The sequence below is a fragment of the Micropterus dolomieu genome, linkage group LG06 (genome assembly GCF_021292245.1).
Source record: "Micropterus dolomieu isolate WLL.071019.BEF.003 ecotype Adirondacks linkage group LG06, ASM2129224v1, whole genome shotgun sequence".
In the NCBI taxonomy this organism is placed as follows: domain Eukaryota; kingdom Metazoa; phylum Chordata; class Actinopteri; order Centrarchiformes; family Centrarchidae; genus Micropterus; species Micropterus dolomieu.
In genome coordinates this window covers 14,416,826-14,440,069 of record NC_060155.1, presented here as the reverse complement: position 1 = coordinate 14,440,069, position 23,244 = coordinate 14,416,826, and the positions used below count along the sequence as shown (strand labels likewise).

Sequence of the window (23,244 nt, the reverse complement as noted above, 5' to 3'; positions counted from 1 at the left end):
TCACATTGGATCGGGCCTGGTCAACCATGTGGCCTGGTCTCATGCTTTTGGATGCACCACAACTGTGATATGCTTAGCTCAACTTAGGATGAATTGATACAGCAATTTGTGTAGGATTGTCATGTTTGGACTTCAGAAATTAATTATTTTTAATGATCTTGCTTTGACCTCAAACCTGAGTGTATGTTCTGTATTCACCTAACCACAGGAGGCTAACCAGCTCCCAGCCAGGGACAGGAAGAGGATCATTCACTGCTTTTAGTGGCTTTCTGAGAGAAGATGGTCCTAGTCTAAATGGCACCCATGTCCCTAAAAGTGTTTCTCTCTCCCCCACCTCTCTTTCTCTATCCCTCTGCTTCTCCAAAGACTCCTCTAAGTGCAGCATCTTGTTTCAGTAATTCAGCCAGGGCAGAGACAGTGGAGAGAGGAAAGTAATCGATTTCTCTCTCATTTGGTTCCTCCTAGACTTGCTGTAAAGCCTCTAGGGGAGTTCTGGACTATTGGACAGGACAATGTTATGGGAAAGAGTGTCATTGCATTTAAGGTCATCGTTACACCAAGGTTTCATTTTGAGTGTATTTTTATTGGTGTATGGAACAAAGTAGACAAACAAACAATGCTGCCACCATTTCCGGGGATGGCAGACATCAAGATGTGCCCTCACCTTTCATAACGGCATGACTATTCTGAATGATAGGAAGAAATCTCACTCACTACAGCAATATGATCCACTGCAGATACACTCTGAAAACGCTGCTATGTAAAATGCTTTTAGTAAGGTCCATAGGTAAACCTTGTGTCTATAAAAAGACACCATTACTAAATAATTTAGAGGAAATGTCTTTGCTTTATGATTACTATTTTGGGTTCATACTTCAAATAATCTTTCCAAAAGAAGGAATAAAGAAAAAGTAGAGTGGAAAGAGAAACAGCCAAATTATATGGAAGATTGGGGGTGGAATAATATTTAGCTTTCATACTGTGAGTTTCTGAGTTTCACTGCAAAATTAGATACCTATTTTTTTCCCATATTGAATACTGACATTACGGTTGAGCACATCATGCATTACTATTGAGTTTGTTTGTATTACTTTAATACATCTGCTTTAGAAATAACTTATTTTCTAGAGGAAAATTTTATCTTTACATGTTCAGGTATTACCTGATGAAGTCCAGAAAATTCTAAAAAGTATATATTTTATATTAGAATGAAACTAATATGTGTACAGGTACAGTGTGATTAGTCATTCTGTTGTCTCTCACCATGTGGCATGTACTATGTACTAACGTAAAAAAAAATCTAGCTAGAAAGAGCAAGGAAAATAGCCCTGTCCCCTTAAGACTTAGCATTACTGGTCAGTAAAGATGAAGTCTTTTCTCAGTTTTTCAGCCTCCCAAACTGGCCTCTTCATCAGGCTTGTGGTTGGTTTAGCCCCTGTCTCCAGTTTACATCTCATATTTGGGCCCTTTATGGTTTCTAATCATTCATTCTGTGTTTCAAATCCATGCCAGCCTGATAAATTCTTAATAATGGTCAGTAACTCTTGGGTTGAGCTCCCAGCCATTTACATCTGATTTAGATATTCTTGCACAAATCAATTAAAAATGCAATAAAACTACCTGCAGGTCTTGCATTATTTTCAAAATAGAGACCAGTCTTGTGTGTCATTAAGAGTACGGCAGCTGCAATACAAACAAGACAAATCTATCTATTGTTTATTACCTCCTCTGGCTTTTTACCCAGAGGGCAGAATAAGAGAGGGAGGGGCAGAGGTCAGCTCAATTACCATTCACTCCCTCCTTGGAGTCAGACAGTGCTAAGACATGCATTGGCAAATTCCATGGCAGCATTGTATATCACATTACCATAAAGCCCCATAGAGCTAACCTTTGTTCAATTCCATTTGATTCTAAGAGAGGAAAATAGTCTCACTGACAGCCTCATCCACCCTCAGTGTTTCATGAGTTCAGTTGTTTGTCTTTCAGTCTTGTGACTGCTCTTGCTAAAGATGTGCTATTCCAAAAATAAAGCGTCAATGGACGTGGGGGATCATTGAATCATCCTGGGTAGAATATCACATCATCTGGAGAGCTTCGAGGTACAGTCTCAAACTATGCCTGAGAAAAACGACAGTTTGTCTTGAAAATAATACACACTGTTTAGCTCCAAGCCACTCTGTATACACAATCTAATTCAATAACAATGTATTTAAATGGTTGCTCACATTCTGATTAATAATCGCATTTATTTATATATTTTCTGTGATCCTTAATAGTGGCGCCCCTGGTATTACAGAATTCACCTGAAAGCACTCACATTTTGGCTTCTGTTGACAAACAACAGCGCTAGCATTTGCAGCATCAGTACACTCTAATATGCCTGTTGACTGAAAATGAGAGCACCAGTGCTGATAGAATGTGAAATACTGTTGCTGAGCAGAGGAGGCTTAGTGGCGATGTCTTCAGTCATGCTTAAAACCAATGGCTTTGGCTCTCTGTGGCAATCCTTAGGCGACGCGGAAGGACAAATGTTGCTACAGAGGATGAAAGAAATGTAAAGATGAGAAGGGGCAAGTGGTAAGCAGACACAGAGAGACTAACACATATAAGAGAGAAATGTAGACAACATAAACCAAAGAAATAAAAACACAGGAGTGGGCAGACAGAGGGAAAGTGGAACGATAGAAAAAGAAAGAAGGAAAGAAAAAGAAAAAGAAAAAGAGATCTGTGAATTTCCCCTTCCTCCCCTGAGACCTCCCTTGATGCCAAGCATTCATCATCCAGCCTCTAATATCAGTTATTCTGTGGCTCCTCTGCTTACAGCAGAATTAATTTCTGCTTTAATTACTCTCATCGGCGGAATGCTGATGAAGGAGAGGGACGAGGCATTCTGGGACTCGGGCCTCATTCCACCGCTTTAATTTGAATGAATTCCACCCGGAGAGGCTGGCAAACAACTGGCAGCCGAGCCCCGGGAGCCACTCTGGGACTGCGCAGAAGAGCTGCAGCCATGGCCCCCACCAACCTAGCTACCTTGTGTGTGCATGCTTGTGTGTGTTTCCTTGCTATTGTGTATTATATGGAGCACATTGATTGTGGTGCGAGGCTGAGCGCTGAAGTGAAAAGGTAGGGAGAAAGAACACACAAGACTGGGAAAAGAGACAAAAAAGATTGTGGGATTGAGTGATGAGAGTGTGTACAGTATGTTTACAGTGTTTGTGTGTGAGCATGCATGTGCCTTAGTGTGCAGTGTGTGCATGTTTGCATTCACATAAAATGTGCTCAGGGATGTGGGGTGAGAAAGTAGTCTACAGAAACAAACTGTAAACGATTTCATACAGAGAGAGACAGTGAGAACAGATCCATATGGACACAAAACATATGAAATATGAACAACATCACTGAGTGCAGCCCACTGTGTAACACAAGTGTTAGTTTGAGAGCAAAAATCATTAATAGTTAATTTGATTATTCCAGATATGGCACATCATACTCCCCAACAAACCCCCAGTCCATGTGTCAAGAACAAGCAGTATAAAAAGGAAAAATAAGAAATGACTGTATGAATTGGAAAAAGTCTGTATGTGTGAAACACAGTCCATGTTTGCATAATGAAAACAACTGGAGAAACAGTATAATATCACAGCAACCCCAGCAGAGGAGCAGCGAGCGGGATCATAATTAACATTTCTCCAAGCCAGCTTGGTAGTTACAGAATGTAGCATATTGGGTAAGGATTGTGATTGATTATGTGGGTCTGCCATACCGATTCGTTTGATTAAATGTAACCATGGGTTTCTTTTCCAAGCCCTAATGAAGCAGCAATTTGAAACTGAGAGACTGGAGGAGGCTGAGCCAGGCTGCCTTCTTCCCCACACATGTCTCTCTGAGTGAATATGAGCCTTCAAAACAGGAGTCATCACTGTACCTCTTTTTATAATATAGAAAAGGTGAAGATTTTGTAGAAGTGATTGTAATTAAATCAATTAAGAAAATAAAAACTTATTTACAAAAGAAAGTTAGCCTAAGAATAGCCTGAGAGATTGAAATTCAATGAATAATTATGTGGCATGAATCTCTGCAGGGAAAACATACATTTCCCTTCACGGCAGAGTAACATAAGTATAATTAATATGTATGCTGAAATTGTATATGCTTACAATTGGGACCGAAATCACGGTAGCGCTTTTTAACTTTCCACATAACACAATTCATCTCCTCCAATTTTGTGTTCTGAGCCATCCCTCCTCCAGTTTAGCAGAGGGCAGGGAGGTAGGTAGGTGTGACCTCCACCGACCCTGAAACCTCTGGACAGGTGGGCGGTGGCCTACGTGCACTGTCCGTTTTGGCAGCAGCTCTCTTCCCCTCCCCGGCAGGGAGCTCAGGCCATGATGAGCAGCTGGGTCGCAAACACTAAGCACATTAATATCTTCTTAATGATAATAATCATTATGGCATAAGCACCTTCCCCAAAGTGGGAAGGCTTGCGGAATGTGCCAGAGTAGCATCGTCGTTAAGGTAAAAAAAAACACAAAAAAAATCTGAGATGAAATGACTCTTTTAATGGGCAGCAACTTACAGCCACCAGGATAATGCAGACGCTAATGTAATAATGTGATAATGAGATACACTGAAGGCATTAGGGAGACCAAAAACTCAATGAAACCAGTGTGAATGAATAAATAAAATCTGTACTTGAAACTGGGGTTGACACAATTACCACTGCAGATATACATACATTATATATATATATATATATATATATATATATATATATATATTTATTATAGACTTGACTGCATTACAGATATATGTTTTAATTATTACAAACTCTGTCTAAGTTTTCCTCATGCTTTAAGGCTTTGTTGGAGTACTCCACCACCTTTTCTCCCTATGCCTTTGAATCTATGAAGTGCTCACAGCATTCCCATATACTCGCCTCATTTAATATAACTGTCAGTATTCACCTATCATAGGCCATTATCTGTCTCATCCGCGTTCATTATTGAAGCTAATGATCTGTTGTCCTCTCTGCTCCCTATTGCAGGAGGACTACATTAAAAGTCTCTTACTAACTTAATTAGTAATTATAAATGTTAAAGATTAATCAGAGAGTGAGTGGCTTAAGGTTTACGTCTCTAGGCAGTGGTAGGACAAATGAAGAGACAAAGAGGCCATGTCTCTTCAGTGTTCACACTCCACTGTCATGCTGGAAATGAAACGGGACATATGAACAAAACCATTTTATCTCAAATGAACGTCATGTGTGTTATCTCTGTGTTTGCACATGAAAAGTTGCACACACACAAACTAATGTACAACAAAAATTTTGTTTCAAAATGTTCAGTGAAAGCTTATGTGCTTGAAGCTGTCTTTAAGCTTACAGAATGTTTCGTCTATAATATACAAGCACAACTGTAGTGGATATAATGCTGTTACAAATAGCGGCATTTAATATGGTAACCTATGATGCATGCAGTACTCACATTATCTCTTTCTAACAAGATGAAAATAGATCCCCATAATTAAATCCTGGGTGTACACTAATTCCTTACTAAATCTGTACCTCTCTGACAATTACACATCAGCAACACTGTGCACTCCAGTAAACATATAAGCACTGATATCAATATTAAACCTTAATAACTAATAAAGCTTTCATCCAGGGAGTTCCTGTGTGATTTCCATTAATGTGGGGGGAATTGCCCAGGACCATCTCCCTGTTTTCCGGAGCATGTTGACGCTCAAGCCAGGGGGTCGGTACTCTCTGTGCAGGAGGAAAACAAGGAGGAACTTAAGCTGTGCTGAGTTGTGGGATGGTAGAGAGGCAAATTCCATTTCTGCCTGAACTCTAACCATATGTGTAAGAGAAACTGCTACACTTTTATACTTTTATTTGTTAAGTATTTGAATGTTAAAAATTTCAGTTAGCAGAGATGCACAAGGTTCAAAGTGAACCGAATGAAGTACAGAGTAAATAACAAGTGACTTTTGTAAAGACAAGCAAAAATTTCACAGTAAACAATGTCCTCTTCTTTTTAGAGGAGAAATGGTGGTGCTTTGACTGTTGAGCAGGGAGTCCTATCACACAAGACACACAGAGTGGGGTGATGGTGGGGGGGCTGGCCGGTGGCCCGCAGCACCTGAAACCTATTAGAGAGCTTTGGAACATTCCACAGGGTTCTTCCACTTTGGCCAGAGGGCATCGTAAAGGTCCTCACAGAAAGGGTTGGTGCGACTCAGGCGCCGACAAACAGCCAGCAAGGTGAAACACTAAAACTAATGTCTTGCGACATCTGAGTATATATAAAGAGAGAGAAAAAATATATATATAAATGACGGTGTTGTTTGTATTGTCATTAGGTATAAAACATGCTTCCACCAGATCCCTAACTCGCCTGTGGCTTGCCTTGCCTTTGGTGTAAAGACAATGATAACATTTACTGCACCTAAACTCACAAGGAGTTAGTCTTCATGAAGAAATACTATGATGAAAACATTTACCATTGGCAAGCCAAGCAAAACTTTTATCAACTTTTTATCAAATGGTTTGCCATCTGGACTTAAAACAGTAGGGGCCCAATAGTGCGCTGACACTAAAAACAAACACGCATAAACACACACAACCTGCTGCCAAATTTCTTGGAGATAGCCTTATCTTCTCCGCAATGTGTGTGTATATATGTGTTTTAGTGGTACCAAGGCCCATCTCTTTGGCTGGATCTGTGTCCATGCCTCAGTGTTATGCTCACTGGGTTTAGCTCTATGGGTGTCTGTGGCCTCTCCTCTGGCCGCCCGTGTCCATTTGCTCTGCGGGTATGGCAGGCCTGAGCTGACAGATGGCCGCCCCTCTCCATTCCGCTCCAGAGTAACACAGTAACTGGTTTTTCCTCCGCCGTTGACCTTGCCACAGCCAGCCAGCAATCCGGGCTGGCACTCGGCCTGTCGAACAGGAGGGTAATGAAGTCCAGCGCTGCTCACATGATTATTAAGGCTTTGACGCTGGGGGGCCTTTCAGAACCCTATCCCCCTCCCCTCTCCTCCCCTGTCTGCCATTCACACAGCCAAAGTTCGATGAGGATAGTAATTCGTTACATGGTACTTTGAAAAACCACCATTGGGCTCCATAAAGAGAGCTAAAACTTTTTGGTGTACTCTTTTGGAGTTTGTTTGTATTCTTAAACAAACCTCTCTACACCTATGAAGTGTACAATAATTCAGTATCATACGATAGCTACTGGTGTCCAGGCGTGCATGTCATTCCACAAACACACCAAGTAAGAGCCACTACACAAAGTTAGATCAGATCTGTCACACTACTATTGGTGCTGACAACCTCTAAAAGCAATGCAGTTCAGCACTATCACACCACTCCACTCTCACTGAATTCTCCCTTACCACAAGCATCTCTAGGCGTGCTTGGAACCCTGGTCCCATCAGGGCCAGGCTGGGATTTGAGAGGTGTAGGTTGCAGCTCTGACCTTTACTAAGGCAGGACTGTCTGTTTGCACTTCTCCCATAGGCCCCCCTCCAGTCAGACTGCTAAGCAACCCCATCAGACTAGGGGTGCGCATGCACCTACGGCCTTGGTGACATCTCAGGAACCGTGGGGAGGTGGGGTATTGCAGAGGTTAATTCTGATCATCCAGTATTTATAGGCTTCACTTCAGAACAAGGGTTGGCATTAACACTCTAAAGGAGACATCCCTCCTGTATATCAATAAAATATAGCCAGAAGCACAGGAAGAGCCTACCTTTATTCAGGTCGTCCAAGTCCCCAACTAGACTTGCATAGGAGGATTCTAAAATTATCTTCATTAGATGATGTCTTTAAATTCAAAGAAAATTAGTAGGATTCACACACATCTTTATAATAATCTTTATGAATCTTGTATTTAGTTTGTAATTTACGCTTTAGAATGATTAACTCAACAAATAAGCACAGTTCAACCAATCGCTGAATGGAATTTGCCCCAAATCACCATGGTGACATCAACCTACCAATTGCAATGCAGTAAGGGGCAGCAAGTGTTCGCTCCGAGTTTGTACAAACAGCCTGTATGAACTGAGAGCATCAGATATTTTCTCACATGTTGGCCTAGTCTGTGAAGTGTGGGGAAATGTCAGGAAAATCAATAGATAAGGACCACATCAGACTGAGCTTGTCTGGCCTAGCAACAGAGCATCCCCATGGTGATGTCAATTACCTCTGCTTTACAACAAAAACACCAGGAAGAGCAAAACAGTCTCTGCAATGCTGTAAAACTTTTAATGCAGTCTCCTGGTTACATTGAGGAATTTGTAAGAAACTTCTTTTTTTTTGTTTTCCATCCAGACAGGTTGGTAACACACTGAATGTGAGGTAGGTAACACACTGAATGTGATAATCGTATTGATAGCATCTTTTTTTTGCGGCTCACTCTGTTTTCTATTCTCCTCATGGATGCCACATTAGTCAGGGAGAGGTATAATGTAACGAGCAGTAAGGTGCGCATAATTGCATATTAGCAGCAACACACTTGGCTGCACGGGAGGTGACTGCGCTAACGAACAGAGAGGCGTTATTAATCACCAATTAATAAAAGCAGGCAGACATCACACTCAGTATAGGGTACGCATGGTTTCCTTTGTTTCCACTGGCTGTTCCAGGCCTGTTCTCTTATTTATTTCATAAGATTGATCCTGTTCCTGTGCTGTGTTGTCTATTGAGTTCTGACTCTCATCCAGCCCCCTAGGAGTCAAATGAGGAGTGTTTGGCCATGTTTGTTAGCAGATTACATGTGTATGTGATCTATGAATGAGTCCCAGAAACTGAGGGAGCACCATCAGACACACCTAATCAAAGAGGATTACAGGAAAAGAAACAAAGAATGAAAGTACCATATTTTGTTTATGTACCCAGAGAAAAAAACACTTAATGCAGTAGTAAATATGTTGCTACCAGGCCAAAGACAGTGATGGAGACCATGTAATCAGCATACACTGGCCAAGTTGCTCTTGGGGCCCAAGACAAGAGGATATGTGTCAAGTATAATTTGCGGCCCTTAGCGAGAAACAAAACAAGGCTTTCAGCTTCAAATACTGTTACAGTGTGCCTCCTGTCTGTTCCCCCACTAACAGCCAATGCAGTATGTTTTGCCAGGTTGGAGCACAGTTAAATGCGAGAGCTAGATAGTGAGACAGAGGAAAATGGAGAGATGGTGGGACAGAGAGAGGGGGAAGGGAGAAAGAGAGAACAGAGAGGAGGAGGAGAAACTAGAGGAGAGCTAAAGGCCTCTCACTCCCTCTCCTCTCCAGCTCTGTAACGGCCCACAGTGCCTGCTTCACACAGAGCGGCCAGCTGTACAGCAAATGTGCCTTTCCCTCTCCGCCCCCGAACCTTTCCACCCCTCCAGTGCCCCCCTCTGCCTGGGCCGACCAGGCCGCCGGCTCCTCTCTGTGAGAGAAGGCTCCTCCCTGACTTGGCTTCAAGCTCAGTGCTGTCACCAACCCAAAAAATCCGTAGAGGTGACCCCAAAAACACTTTTCTGGGATGTGGTATGGTTTGTTTGTTTACAGTTGTCCTTCTGAGCACTGCCACCTTGGCAGTAGCTGCTTGGAATGGACAGGAGTGAGATGAGAATTGGATTGAAAGCAGATATAACAGCAAAGCAAAAATCCTTTTCACCTTTAAAACCCTTTAAGACAGAGCCCATGCTTCAAAACATGTCAGGGCTCTGAAAATCCACACAGGGACATTTGAAACAGTGCGATAAATGGGCCAAACGTGCCCCCCGTGAGGCTCCAAATGTCATAGTTTACAGTGGGGTCAAAGTGAAGCAATGGGGTGGCATGATGGCATGCTGATAAAACCAAACAGGCTTTTGTGTCAGTGAAAGACCTTCAAAGGTCCTCTTGACGACGAAAGCACTGTGATTTTTAATTTATTTTCCAATGCAATTGCTACAGATCAAGATGGCAAATTGAACTGATGGACAGATTTGTTTTCTAATCTCAAAGAAAAATAGAAATAAAAGGTTTGATAGTGACTGCAGCAGCTGATAGCTGTATAAATCTGTGTGTCTCTAGAGAAAAATCGGACACCCTCAAATCTGTAAGTGAGCCATGCCAAAAAAACTCTAAACTAAAGAGTGGCCAGCTGTCTTCTGGCCTGCTATTAAATTGCTCCTTGGATGGTGGCGATATCATTTTTTTCTCCATAGGAGTATCACACCAGGTCCCCAAACAGAGCGACCAGCTGTACAGCAAATGTGTACTGATCCATCTGGGCCCTAGCAGGCTGCAGCCTCCATCTTAAAACACGTGGGGCCGTTCACAGGCTTGGCTGGGGCTGGTCTGCAACACACCCTCCTGCACCCATGTCTACCTCCTTCCCTTTCATTTACCTCTATTATCGTAGCGAATGTTGAGTAGCTGGGCACCAGAGTTGCGTTTTATGTCTGAACTAAGACCGTCATCATCTGTGTGTAATATCCATGCATCAAAATGTGCTGGCAGTCGTACAGAAGAGGCAGCCATGAGCACTTCGGGCGAATGGGAGGAGGTGAGTGTGGAGGCTGAGTGCACTTGGTTTAGGGAGACTATTGTATTACAAAGGCAGCTAATATGGACTCATCTGAGTGAGACAGGCTCAGGTTTTGTTGTTCTATACACTTAGCTCTATGGTTATGTCACGGCACATCACTATATATAGAGTTATCAGTGTGAACTGACACCATGGAGCAGGGCATGGATGAAAACAACACCCCTATGAATCCAGCGTCTGCTCCATTACCTACGCTAATAACGCTGACAGCTGAGCGGAGATGACCCCAGCCCCCTGTTTCCCCTCTCCTGTGCAGATGGCCATTAAAAGGAGAAAGTGTCCCTTTTTTCAGTAGAGAAGGTATTTAGAGCTTCTCCAAATTAGTATTTTTTCTGTGTTTTTGGCCCAAATTGGCTTTGGAGTTATTACAGGCTGAATTTAACCCCCTTCTACATTAAAAGGGAACAATTCTTCAGGAGCTATATAAAACCACAACATCAACATTGGTCTTTTAACACAACTAACCTGATGCATCTGTTTTTACCTATTTTTACCTCTTCAGACAAATGCATTTCTGTTGTTTGTCTTTATTCGATTCAGTTTCCTTTTTGTTTGCTTGTTTTAAACAATGCAGTCACTTCTAGACAATTTCATCGTTCTACCAAATTTTCATTATGATGAGTTTTGTTGTCTCCATATTTTAGAGATCACAAAACAAATATATCTAACAGAAACCCTTTTGAGGAGTCTGATGAAACCCGTGATCATGTTGAATACAAAGCAATGGCATATCAGAGAAGTAAGACATCAGACAATAACCCAATCACCTATCCTCCTGTTATCTTAAGCTGTCTGAATTCCACTATTATGGGGGAACTGTGTGCTTGTGCGGCTGACAGACATAAAATAACCAGTAGGGGGGTTTGTTTTCTACCCTCCCAGTGTGCTCCGTGCCTGCCTTTGCGAGAGAAAGGACTAATGCTGGCATGGTACTGTATTAGGCACCCCCAGTAGAATAGTGGGTGAGCAGATCGCAAAGATGAATACAAAATACACACCTACACACTCTCAACTCGTCTCTCTCCTTTGCAAATACACCGAAGCATCAAAATCACAAATCACATGCTTCTGATTGTTTATGCACAAACAGTGGGTCCCTGATAGAATTGCCTACCGGTCCTGATAGAATTGCCCACCGTGTTTAAATTCACCTGCGCCTAGAAGCGTGTCCCAAACAGAGAGGCGGTTTGGTTCCAGATCAATGAGTCTCTCTCCCACTGAAGACAACAGATAATGCAGTGTAATGAAAGAGCCGCCAAACGAGCTGAATAAATGAATGAATAAAGGAACGTGAGACCGGAATTCAGACGCCTACTTACTGCAGGCAAGAAAACCTGTTTTCCAATTGTCTGTTTTGTACAAATTATTATGCCTGCATACAAATGACAACCAAAAGTAAAGACATTTTGTGGAAGTTAGTCTTACACCTGCAGATGTTTAGAAATCTTATGAAAGAAAACGAGAAATTTGGAATCATTTTGTGATACACAAATAATAAAAGTCAAATATCCATTTTTTCAGTTGATTTGACGTCATTAAATGCAGAGAGCATGAAAGTATTTAACTGAATGTATTCAGATCTCAGTCATCTGAACAGACTACTTGTGAAGAGGCACAATAAACAAACAAACAAAATAATGTACAGTAGCAATGTGGAGATTTTTCAAAAAATGTGGAATAATATTTAGAATTTTAAACAGTTTGAATAAAATCTGTTTTGGCATTTTAATATTTCACTAATCTGAATGTTTCAACTACTTCAAACTACCTTCATACAGAGTGGTTTGAAGTGGAGAGATTCTGCTCCACAGGCATGCACACGTACTATATTATACCATTCACATGCATGGGAAAATGAAGATGATGAGGTTTATAAATGCACAACACTGGAGATGCAGTTGATGGTCAAAATAGTAAAATAATTCCACCTATTTGGTGATGTGATCCAGATACTTGTGAGCCTGAATGAGACAGGGTCAAATATTTTATTACATATATCACACCAGTCTTTAGTATGTGATTTACCTTTAAAAAATATGAAAAGACTATGTCTGAAATGTATTTATTCATTGATTTATTATCAAATACTTGTGAAATTTGGTGAATGATTTGTATATTGTATCGATGATGGTCACACAAAATCATTCCCTCTAACATTGAAACCACACACCTTAAAGCCACATTGATTAAATATATGCTACATTGTAGAAATACTTTGGGAAATGTAGAAAAACATATTTACATAGATATTACACAAGCACTGTTTTTTATGACTTTGTTCCAGGAGTGCAACAGAGACCATAATGAATGAAACAAAAAGAGTTATCTCCTACCCAGCATGTGGTTGGCCACATGGACTTGGATGTCCCATTCACTGTAGAACACCATCTGACATTTGATGCACTGGTATGTCTTCTTCTGTAAATAAGACCAAGAGGAAAAAGATTATTATCCTCAATTCTGAATAAAATTAATATTACAAGCTAGATATCTCTTTTGTTTTGCCAGTTTAACATAACACAAAACATTTTGTGAACCTCAAGATGTTTTCATGAACTATTCAACATCATTCAATACAACACTAATGAACAATACCTCTTCAATTTGTGAGGGACTGGCTCTGGGCATGGGGGACACCTGGGGGGTCTTGAGCTGCCCGCTGTTGCTGTCCCCAGCCTGTTCCCGATGCACTGTCTGTACATGGTTTTGCAACTCTGCTTCAGACTCAAACTTCACATTACAGCTGGAGCATCGTGTCTTGGCAGCAGAGGAGGAGGATGTGGAAGAGGATGAAGAGGATGAAGAGACAGCCTTGCCTTTCCCATCTCCAGGGCTGAGACTCTCTCTCTGGACCCATGCGACTGTAGTTGTTGCTGGAGTAACCGCTCCACCATGCTGCTGCTGTTGCCTTCCTCCATTGACTGTTGGGCTGGAACTCTTGGAGCCAGCTGCTGTCACACAGGATGCACAGAGTCCGTAAGGCAGTCCGTTGATGTCCAGCTTCACCAGGTCTTGTTTGGACCGAAAATCTTTCAGGCAAGAGGCGCACTTGAAAGGTTTTTGGGCATGGTGTTGCTGCTGGTTCTGAGAGATGGCATTGCTGCGGCCCATGGGTTGGTTTGTGGACATAGTGCCTGTCTTTTGCATGTGGAAGGTACCATGGATCTTGAGCTCCAATGTGGAGGTGACTGTCTGCATGCACACCACACAGCGGAAACCTGTCAGGGAGTTCCTCAGGTCAGGGTGCATCTGGCAATGCTCCAAGAAGTCTTCTTCACTATGCAGTGGCATCTTACAAATGCGGCAGCTGCCTGTGTCCAGACTCTTGCTATGGGTAACCTTGTGCTCAGTCAGAGTTAGCAAGGAAGGGAAGCGCTCCCCACAGATGGGACACATATAGTGTTTGACAGGCCCAAGGTGGGTCTGCATATGTTCCCTCAGCCCAGCCTCAGAGAAGAAGGTGCGGGAGCAGACATTGCACTTGTGGTTGCCCTTGATCATCTCAGCTTTCCTTTTTACCATGGCACTCTCACCAGGGCGTATATTGTGGTCCCTTAACTGGTGGTTAGTGAGGAGTGACTCCATAGTGTAAGATGCCCCACAGATGTCACACCCATACATGGGCTCTGCAGTGTCCACCTCTTCCTCACTTCCATCATGGCTGTTCTGGGACTCCACCACAGATCCTCCTACTGCCCCTGGGCCATGGCTGTTAGTTAGGAGACCATGTAGCTCAGCATCTTCTTTAGGGTGGCCATCCCCACCACTTACAGTTGAGCCATTAGCACCACAGTTCTGTGACTTTCCATCAAACACACAGTGTTTCTCCCTCAAATGCTTCTCCAAAAGGACGATGGCATGGAAGGCCTTACTGCAGAAGCGGCAGTTATATTTCTTGCTGTGGGTGGTAATGTGGCACTGCAGTTCCACCTCTGTGCCAAAGGACTCCCCGCAGAAAATGCAGCGGTGTGCACGGCCCTGGTTTTCCAGATGGCTGTGTTTGACATGTAACTGTAGGTCAGTCTCATGCCTGAAGTCCCAGTTGCAGGAGGTGCAGCGATACACCTTTTTCTCGTTGCTGTGCTTCACAGCCAGGTGGAGTTGAGTAGACACCTTTGAGTCAAAAACCTCCTGACACAGAGTGCAACGAAAGAACACAAAGGTATGCATGTCGAGGAGGTGCTTCTGCAGGTCATCCACTGAAGTGAACTGCTTGTCACAGCTCTCACAGATGTAATAAGTGGAGGTAATGGTGAAGTGAATTGTCACATGCTTCAGCAGGGACTCTTGGTTGGGGAACTCTTTGTTGCACTGTGGGCAGGTGAGTTGAGGCTGCAGGCCATCCAGATGAGTTTTTAGGTGAGTCTGGAAAAGGTCTAAGCTGGTATATTTGGCTCCACACTGGTTACATATGAACTCACTGGTAGTGCGTGAGGCTGAGCTGCCTTGTTTCAGCATGGCAGTTTGTTCCACAGATATTGGAGAAGAGGGGCTGAGAGTGCGCAGGGATTTCTTTCCATTGTTGATATAGTTCAGTGCCAGTGGAATGTTCTTGTGATTTTCCTTGATGTGCTTGTTGAGCTTCAGAACACTGTTGAATATGGGAGAATTGGTGCAGTACGAACAGGAGTACACTTCTACTATAGACTCCTTGGGAGTTACAGCCAGGGGGGAGTCAAAACGCAGGCTTCCCCCATCACAGTGAGTCTGACGGACATGTTCCTCCAGGGTAGTCTCTGTCAAGAACCCCATGAAGCATTGGGGGCAGAAGAAGGCATTGCTCTCCTTGGCCACAGGACTAGGAAAGCCATGGGAGCAGCGGATGTGTTCCTGGAGGGCGTTGAGGTCACTCAATACCTCAGGGCAGAAATTACACTGAAGGAGGGCATCAGGCAAGCTGGCTAACAGGGCAGCATGGTCTTCTGCATTGTGGACCTGCTTAAGGTGTTCATTTAGATTTAGTAAAGAGGGCAGAACCTCCAAACAAAACTGGCAAGTATGAGCCTGCTCTGGCTTGTCCAGATGCATGGTTCGCAGGTGAATTTGAAGCACAGCCAAACTGGAGAATACTTGCTTGTTACAATAGATGCAACTGTAGGAGACTTTAGGCTGTTTGGAGGAACGTCCTCCCATGTCTGATGTGTTCTGAGCAGCCCTCTTTCTCCTCCCCCTTGTCTTGGGCACAGGTGGCGCTGTCTCCACCATTGTGGAGCTGTCAACAGAGAGGTTGGAGTCAGGAGTGGTGCTAGAGACAGAGGTGTAGCCCACAGTCAGCAAGGAAGGGCTGTTACTATGGTTACTGGATTCGGGGAGCTGGTGGATGTCCATGTGAGCATAGAGGTCTTCAACAGACAGAAAGTGCTCAGAGCAGATAGCACAGGTGTGGCCCTTCCTGTCTCGGCTGTGGGCCTGGTCAATGTGAGTCAGCAGGGTGCCCTCATCACTGAAGGGCTCATGGCAGTAGATGCACTGCAGGGTGGCACCCAGGCCTCCATCCTCTGATGGTGAGCACTCAGGGTGGCACTCTGCAATGTGCCTCTGGAGGTCTTCTGGGACATCAAAGCCCTCCTCACAACGGCTGCATTTGCGTGTTTCTTTCAGTTTCCATTCATCAGCTCTAGACAGGCTTGAGCTGCTGCCATCTTTGCCCCTTTCATGTACTTGCATGTGGCCATGGAGAGAACTGGAGGAAAGGAAGCCTCGGCGGCACACAGGGCACTTGTGGGGTTTGTTGGAGGCGTGAGTTTTCATGTGGATTTTGAGGTGATCACTGCGGGAGAAGGCAGAGTCACACTCTCCACAGTGGTACTTCTTATCTCCTGTGTGTAGCTTCACGTGCCGATCTCGGCTGCGCTTGTGCTTAAACAGGCGGCTACAAAAAGTACAGCTGAAAGGGAGTTTATCGCCGTGGCTTTGTTCGTGACGCTTAAGGAAGCTTAAGCGGCTGAAGGACTTGTCGCAGAACTGGCATGGGTATGGCAGGCCAGGGCCCCCTTCGTCCTCGCCAAAATCATAGTCCTCGCAGTGTCCTGGAGAAGTCTGATCCTTACTGGAGGGAGATGATGCTGGCCAAGAACATGATGGGTCATCCTCAAGATCACCACCATCTGGAGAAGACAGAAAGAGGGAATAAGAGAGCAAAGATGGTATCAAGGGCAAGTCAGAGGGAAAAAGATGGAAACAGAAGGACAGTGAGTAAGAGAGGTGCTTTGTAAGACTGTATTAACAACTAATTTGTCTCACTCTTTTGAATTGAAAAGGTGGGCCACGATGGTGTTGTCATAGTAATTATAAGGTTGTGGTGTATGAATTTTTAATTCTTCACAACTTAGACAATTTTTCCTTCAACAGAAACAATACCTCTCCTTAGGTGTTATCTAAAAAGTTACATTTAAATATGCAATTTAAAGTATAATAAGGGAAGAGAATAAGTGGAAATACTTTTACTACAATTAACCTTGTATGTGGCCACGTAATGGCATAGCCCACTGTGACTCAAAACACAATCTCTCTGACATTTAAAGCCAACACAAGACAATAGGTGTACTTTAGGATGTAAGCCCGGCATGAGGTAAATTAGCACATTTCTATTATTCCTGAACAATTACTAGAATATTTTTGAAAAACAAGAGCCCTTGAAATGACCTTAAGACAAGAGAAAAAAACATGGAAAAGGAGTTCTCAAGAGTGAAAGAGAAGATTAAATGTGTAATTTAAACCCCAGCTACGCATAGCCTTTAGGAACCCGCCACTGCAAAATAAATGTTTTTCATGAAACATGGGCCTTTCAGAAAATCACTCAATAGATATCAGATTATAGAATATGCATTATTATCATATTTGTCTGTGTGGTCTGTGCTAAGCCGTGAGGCAACTGATACTGGATGGATGAATATGCCATGTGCTGATGTGTGAGTGTGTGTGTGTGTGTGTGTGTTGTGGGGGGGGGGAATTGGATTGGGTAAGACAACCGAGTCGCTAACTATCTCACTCAAGGACAAGCGGGTGCAAAAAATGACCAGGGAACACCTGTCAACTGACAATTCAGGCCCCATTTCTTTTACAATAACTTTAATGTGTTCCTATTCAAATTGCTTCGCTGCAGACATTCAGTTCCACTGGTTCACTGTACTGCGTTATGAATGGAAAACAAAGAACACTTTCCACGAGTTCAAAAGGTTACAGACCACTTGTTCCTGCTGCCAAATTCTAAGTGCTGCGAACTTCCTTACCTAAATAAAACAACGTAATCCCAACCCCTTCAGAAAAAAAACTGTGTCAAAAGGCCAAAACTTGGAATGGGAAAAACAAGAGGAAACTGCAAAGATTTATGAGAGGGATGAAGGAAAAGCATAAGCTCTTTCCAGGATCCAACCTCTGTGCACCCCTTCAGCTGACAAATCTAAGTCTCTCTCTCTCCTTTTTCTGTTGTTTTTGCTGGGAGATCTGCCCTTTGTCAGGATATCATGCCCTCTCTGAGCACTTACCCCCATCAGGGCCTATCTTCAGGAAACAGATGGGGTCGGAGGCCATTCCCTTGCCCCTTCCAAACTGCTGAAAGCGGCACATTGAGAGCCCACCTCCACACCGTGGCCCTCCCGGAAACCTCCCACCCCTGGCAAGGTGCCCACTCTGCACACACATTTCACTCAAGGAGCAAACCTTGCTTGATTTACTTGCTTTATCTCTCATACGTGTCTCGGTGTTTCTCTCTCTCTCTCTCTCTCTCTCTCTCTCTCTCTCTCTCTGGTTTGAGGGAGGATGGGTGACTCAGTGCTATGCCCTCCTCCACAGAGGGGGCGGATCTGCCCTCTCTCATACTGCCTCCCAGGGTATAGGAGAAAAAGAAGAATGACCCCAGCCAATGCCTTACAGTCAAACATATTGGCTTCGAGACAATAGCATAAAACAAACAAATAAATGGGCCTGTATACAAGGCTAAATTAAATTCTACTGTCTTAAATGAGGATGTCTTTGCCTTGAGACATTACTAAGCTGCCAGGACAACCTCGATCCATTTTTTTGGTTTGTTTACTTGATGTATATTATTTATTTAGTGTATTTATTCCAATAATATGCATATATAAAGTTATATCTGTGGGATTCGCAAACATTTCTTGAGTTCAACCAGCAGAATGAATGTGTTTAGATGGCCAAATATTTATGTTAATATTAGGTTTGTGAAATATTACTGAAGCCAGAAATACCATATTACAAGTATAACAGTGTGACGTACTGCGTCATCACACCAGTATGACTTAAATATGTTGCATGTGTGGTGGACCAAAAACCCAGAGTTTCTGCTTCTGTTAAAAACACAGTCGTTATGTGATGGTCATGCCTGATTAAAAAACAAAAAAAGATCACATCTGTTTTAGGACATTCAGACTGTTCATTTCAGGTACATTTGTCCCATATAGTGAAACTTACTACAGTTTTACCAACACACACATGCGCGCACACACACACACACACGCGCACACACTCTCTCTGTAATATACACACAAAAGAGCATGGGTGCACTCACACACAGTAACAAACATATAGATGTGCAGGCATACATGTACACATTGAATGCTCAGATACAAGCGCAATGGCTGAAACAAGTGTGTGAACAACTGTACATGAAAAAGCAATCTTCCTCAGGAGACCTCAAGAGGAAAGAGAGAGAGAGACTTGTTTTTTTCCTTTTTCACCCAGACAAGAAATGCCCAGGCCTCAGCAGCAGCCTGAGTAAATAAAAGAGCGGGCCTTACTTCCCTGTCTCTCGGGCCGGGGGCCTGTGCACGCCAGCACTCTCTGTGCTGCTGCCAAAGGGGATGCTGGGGCCTGAAAAACTACACCCTGCAGCTGAAGGGCTGTCTTTGTTGGTCTGCCAAGGCCTTCCTGAGCATCCTCCAGCCAACAGCCTGTCACGTCCTGGGAGGAAGACCTCCATCTTAAGGCCTGTCCCTCTCTGGGAGTTCTGTCCCTACCCCTTCCCCCTTTCTCTTTTAAATGTCTCCTATATGGAACAAAACAACCTCATTTGGAGTGATCCTATAAGGGATGGCAGAAAATGTGCCATAGCTATATTTACTGGTAAGATAGAAATTCAGCCCCTAAGCTACAGTACATGAAAACTTTTGTAAGAATTAAAAACAAGCTCAGCCTGTGAATTAATCCTTATATATAAGGTTAATAAAGACATTTGAAACAGTGCTATACAAATTAGTGTTTCTTTTTTTGTACTGCAAAAGTAACCACTAAAAATTCCCCCTTCACATGCAGGTTTCAGTTTCCTCCAAGCCAGTCTGAACTACTCTTTGTGCACCGCTTCCTCTATGTTCATTTATAGCACCCTTTCCCAGAGTAAATACTTCTGTTTAAATAAGATCCTTAATGCTGGGAACAGGTAAGTTTGTCATTTCTGTACACAGCGGCATAGCTTTCAAACCCCCTGCAGAATGTTTTGATTTATACAATTAATGTGTTTGAGAGAGAGAAATAAGCTATATAAATATATCTGATGACATTATACTGACATTATTTCCCTTTCGACTATAATACATATGGTGTCAGATATTGTCTCTACATTTTAAATGGTAAAAGATATGCATAATTTGAAAACAATTATTACAACAGAATTTTTTGTAGACAGATACCACATGTGTGAGCAGAGTGCAAAATCCGAATAAAGGAAACATGAATGTTGGATTGCTAATTCTTCACCTTTATTAAAAGCTGGTTTGCTCAGCAATGACACAATAAATAAAAAATTCATAGAATGTTTTACATATTCTAATCCAGTAAAATACCTTTTTCTGGTGACAAAAAAATGTGAGAGTTTGGTTGGTAGAACAGTTTTATTTTACAAGAATTAGAGAAAAGCATTATGTTTATTATATGTGCCAAAAATGAAAGACACTGAAAAAGTAAAGTTAATTCTTATGTTAAATGTACTGGGGCTAAAGCTAGGATGTTTGATTTTACATTTGGTGGTGTAAATACTGTAAGATATCCAGATATCCACATATCCACAGAGCTACTTGAAGGCTACTCACTAAAAAATACCTCAAACAACTTTTTACATTTAATTTATATGTTTAATTTTTATTGTAGTTGATTTAGTGTAAATCTATGAATGCTTCATATGTTCTGTCATTTGCTTTAGTTGGGTGATAATTACTGATCTGGTCTTTTTTGGTATTGTGAAGCACTTTGTAACCCAATGTTCTGAAGTGCACTAAATACATAAATGATTAAAGTTTTATTTAAAAATTATTAACCTACTAGCATTTTTCATCGGAGAATTTGACTGCATTTGTAGTTGGTTTTGCCCAAAAGCTCACTCTTAAACATGGTGCTTGCTAAACAAGCATTTGTGATTGTATTGTTTTTATCCAGTAATACACTCTCCTGAAACCTTTTAGGGACCATGGCTTGGGAATAACTCACTGCTGGCGCCCAGACCTTTGTGTCTGAGGTCCTGGAAGCAGTTCAAGATGGCTTATCACTACCTGACAGCAAGAGAGTACATATCTTCTATTCAGGAAGCCAAACTCTTATCCAGGTCCAGGACCTTATCTTATCAGAAAAGTGTTTTTGCTATCACTCATCTGCCACTTCTATAGCAAGCTAGACTTTGTTCAAAAGCCATTCTAGTGAAGCAAAGCATGGCCATGCTTTCAGCCGCCAAACCTTATCTTCCTGTGTGTTGTACCAGAGATCTGTACGTAGTGGTTGTCATAAGAGATGTGTTTGCGTGAGTGTATTTGTGGCACATTGGGGATTGGGGATTCAATGAATAAACAAAAAGATGACAACTTGTCTGATGTAACACCATGACCCCACTTCATATTCAGAGAGGGGGATCTTTTTACAGTTACTGGGAAAAGTAGTGAGCCTCTCCCATGAGAAAATGCATGTGTCATCTCAACACTTTTCCTGTTCTGATGCCCAAACAGCAATGTGTGTCTGAACAACACACTATCATGTACGGCTCTGTTTGTGACACAACCACTTAAGATCTAATAGAGGAGGTGGTGAGAGAAATTTTTACATTCGCTTAGACTCCAATCTCCCTGACTGTGAGAGAGAGGGGTGGTCGATTTTTTGGGACTAATTCCAGTCAGATGAACAAATCACTCAGTTAATTCAGGCCCGAGAGCTCAGAGGACACAGAGCTATTGGAAGAGGCCCAGTGCTGGGCTTTACTCGCAGTAGTCCTGCTACATCCCTGTTTTAAGACATCAAATCCAGTCAAAATGAAACACTGATAATTCCCAGTAGCTGTCAACAAAAGTGCCAGGTGGCTAGACGTGGCATTTTGCACCATGCAGCTGATTAATACACACAAATAAGCACAAGTAGAGGCATTTAAAGGGGATGCTATTTACCATTCGACTCATCCTCACACATAGTATAGTGGTATATGTGTTGTGTGTGTACTCCGCCGGTCTCTCTCTTTTCCTCTTTTTTTCTTAGCAAACACAATATGTTTTTTACACATCTCTGAGAAATGTCAGGTCCCTGCCCCCCCCCCCCCCCCCCCCCCCCCCCCCTTGCTACAGATCAATCAAATCCACTACGGTACAGAGAAGGAGGGGTTGTGTGGGATGACTGGAGCAGCAGTGAACAAGGATGCTATCTTTTACTGAACTAGGCAGAAAAACAGTAGATGAAATAAGGATTCACTTCCCGGGGCTTCATCACTCCCGTAGCAGCGAGTTACTCTGGCCTAACATCGTGTACACAACACATTTCCACACACACTTGGAGAAGAAATGCACCCCCCACCCCAAATGGCAGTCAATGGGGATTTTTTTCACACAGGGCCTGACACAAAGAGCTGGAACATCAAGCGCTGTCCTGACTCTGTGGTCTGGGTGTCCATTATTCTGGCCCTCATGGCTCTGTCTCTCAACCATGGGGAAGCAGCAAACTGTCAACTACTTTGTCCACATTACCCACGTCCCCCAGCTCAGACAGGAGCACTTGGTCACTGTCCCAGAAATCACAGTGTCCCAGTGGTGTCCCAGGAAAGTTAGACAAATGGAAGGCCAGAGAAGGAAAAGTAGGACGGCCAGTCATCCTTTACTCTGCTTTTTCTTTCCTTGATAGTGAGATAAAATGAAAAGAAGAATTCCATCACTTATTGTAGAGATGTGTCTCTGCTAAGCTGATGTCTTTCCATCAACATGGACTGACTGAAATGTATGCTAATGATGACAATCAATATTAATGTTTCTTTAGATAATACCAGACCTCTAAAATGAAGGAGGATGTTTGTGCTTTGTGCAGGATCTTTTTCTCTGTGGAAATCTGCATCAAGTAACAACCCATAACTGCAGTGTTTAGACTCTGAAAGCAAGAGATGACTTACTGCCAGCTAACCCATTTCCTATCCTCCATAACAACTGCATACTATTACATTGAGGTCACTGAGGTTATTAACACACTTAAACATCATATGAATGCCAGATACGGGTGGCTTTTTCTTCTTTTTTTTTCAAATTTAGAAAATTTGTAGGGAGGTCGTCTTGTATCATTATGTTTGGCCCTGCCTGCTGTCTGTTGTGTTGCTGTCAAAATTAACACTTGTTTTTCAAAAGAGAACAAAAAATAATAAGAAGAGAACAAAAGAAAAGGGAGGCATTTAATTACACTATTATTCATGA

At 42.7% G+C, this 23,244-nt stretch overlaps 1 protein-coding gene across 4 annotated transcripts in view; it reads right to left on the bottom strand.

Annotated features, from left to right (window-relative positions):
* Positions 1–23,244, bottom strand: part of znf521 (zinc finger protein 521) — an 89,467-nt gene that overhangs the window by 33,338 nt on the left and 32,885 nt on the right. For all 4 annotated transcript variants that reach the window (XM_046052823.1, XM_046052819.1, XM_046052820.1 and 1 more), the window contains 2 exons: positions 13,181–16,692; positions 12,919–13,003 (listed from right to left, as the gene is read on the bottom strand). In XM_046052823.1, coding sequence (XP_045908779.1) covers positions 12,919–13,003; positions 13,181–16,336 — 3,241 coding nt within the window. In that variant the 5' untranslated portion in view covers positions 16,337–16,692. The remainder of the gene's footprint in view (positions 1–12,918; positions 13,004–13,180; positions 16,693–23,244) is intronic.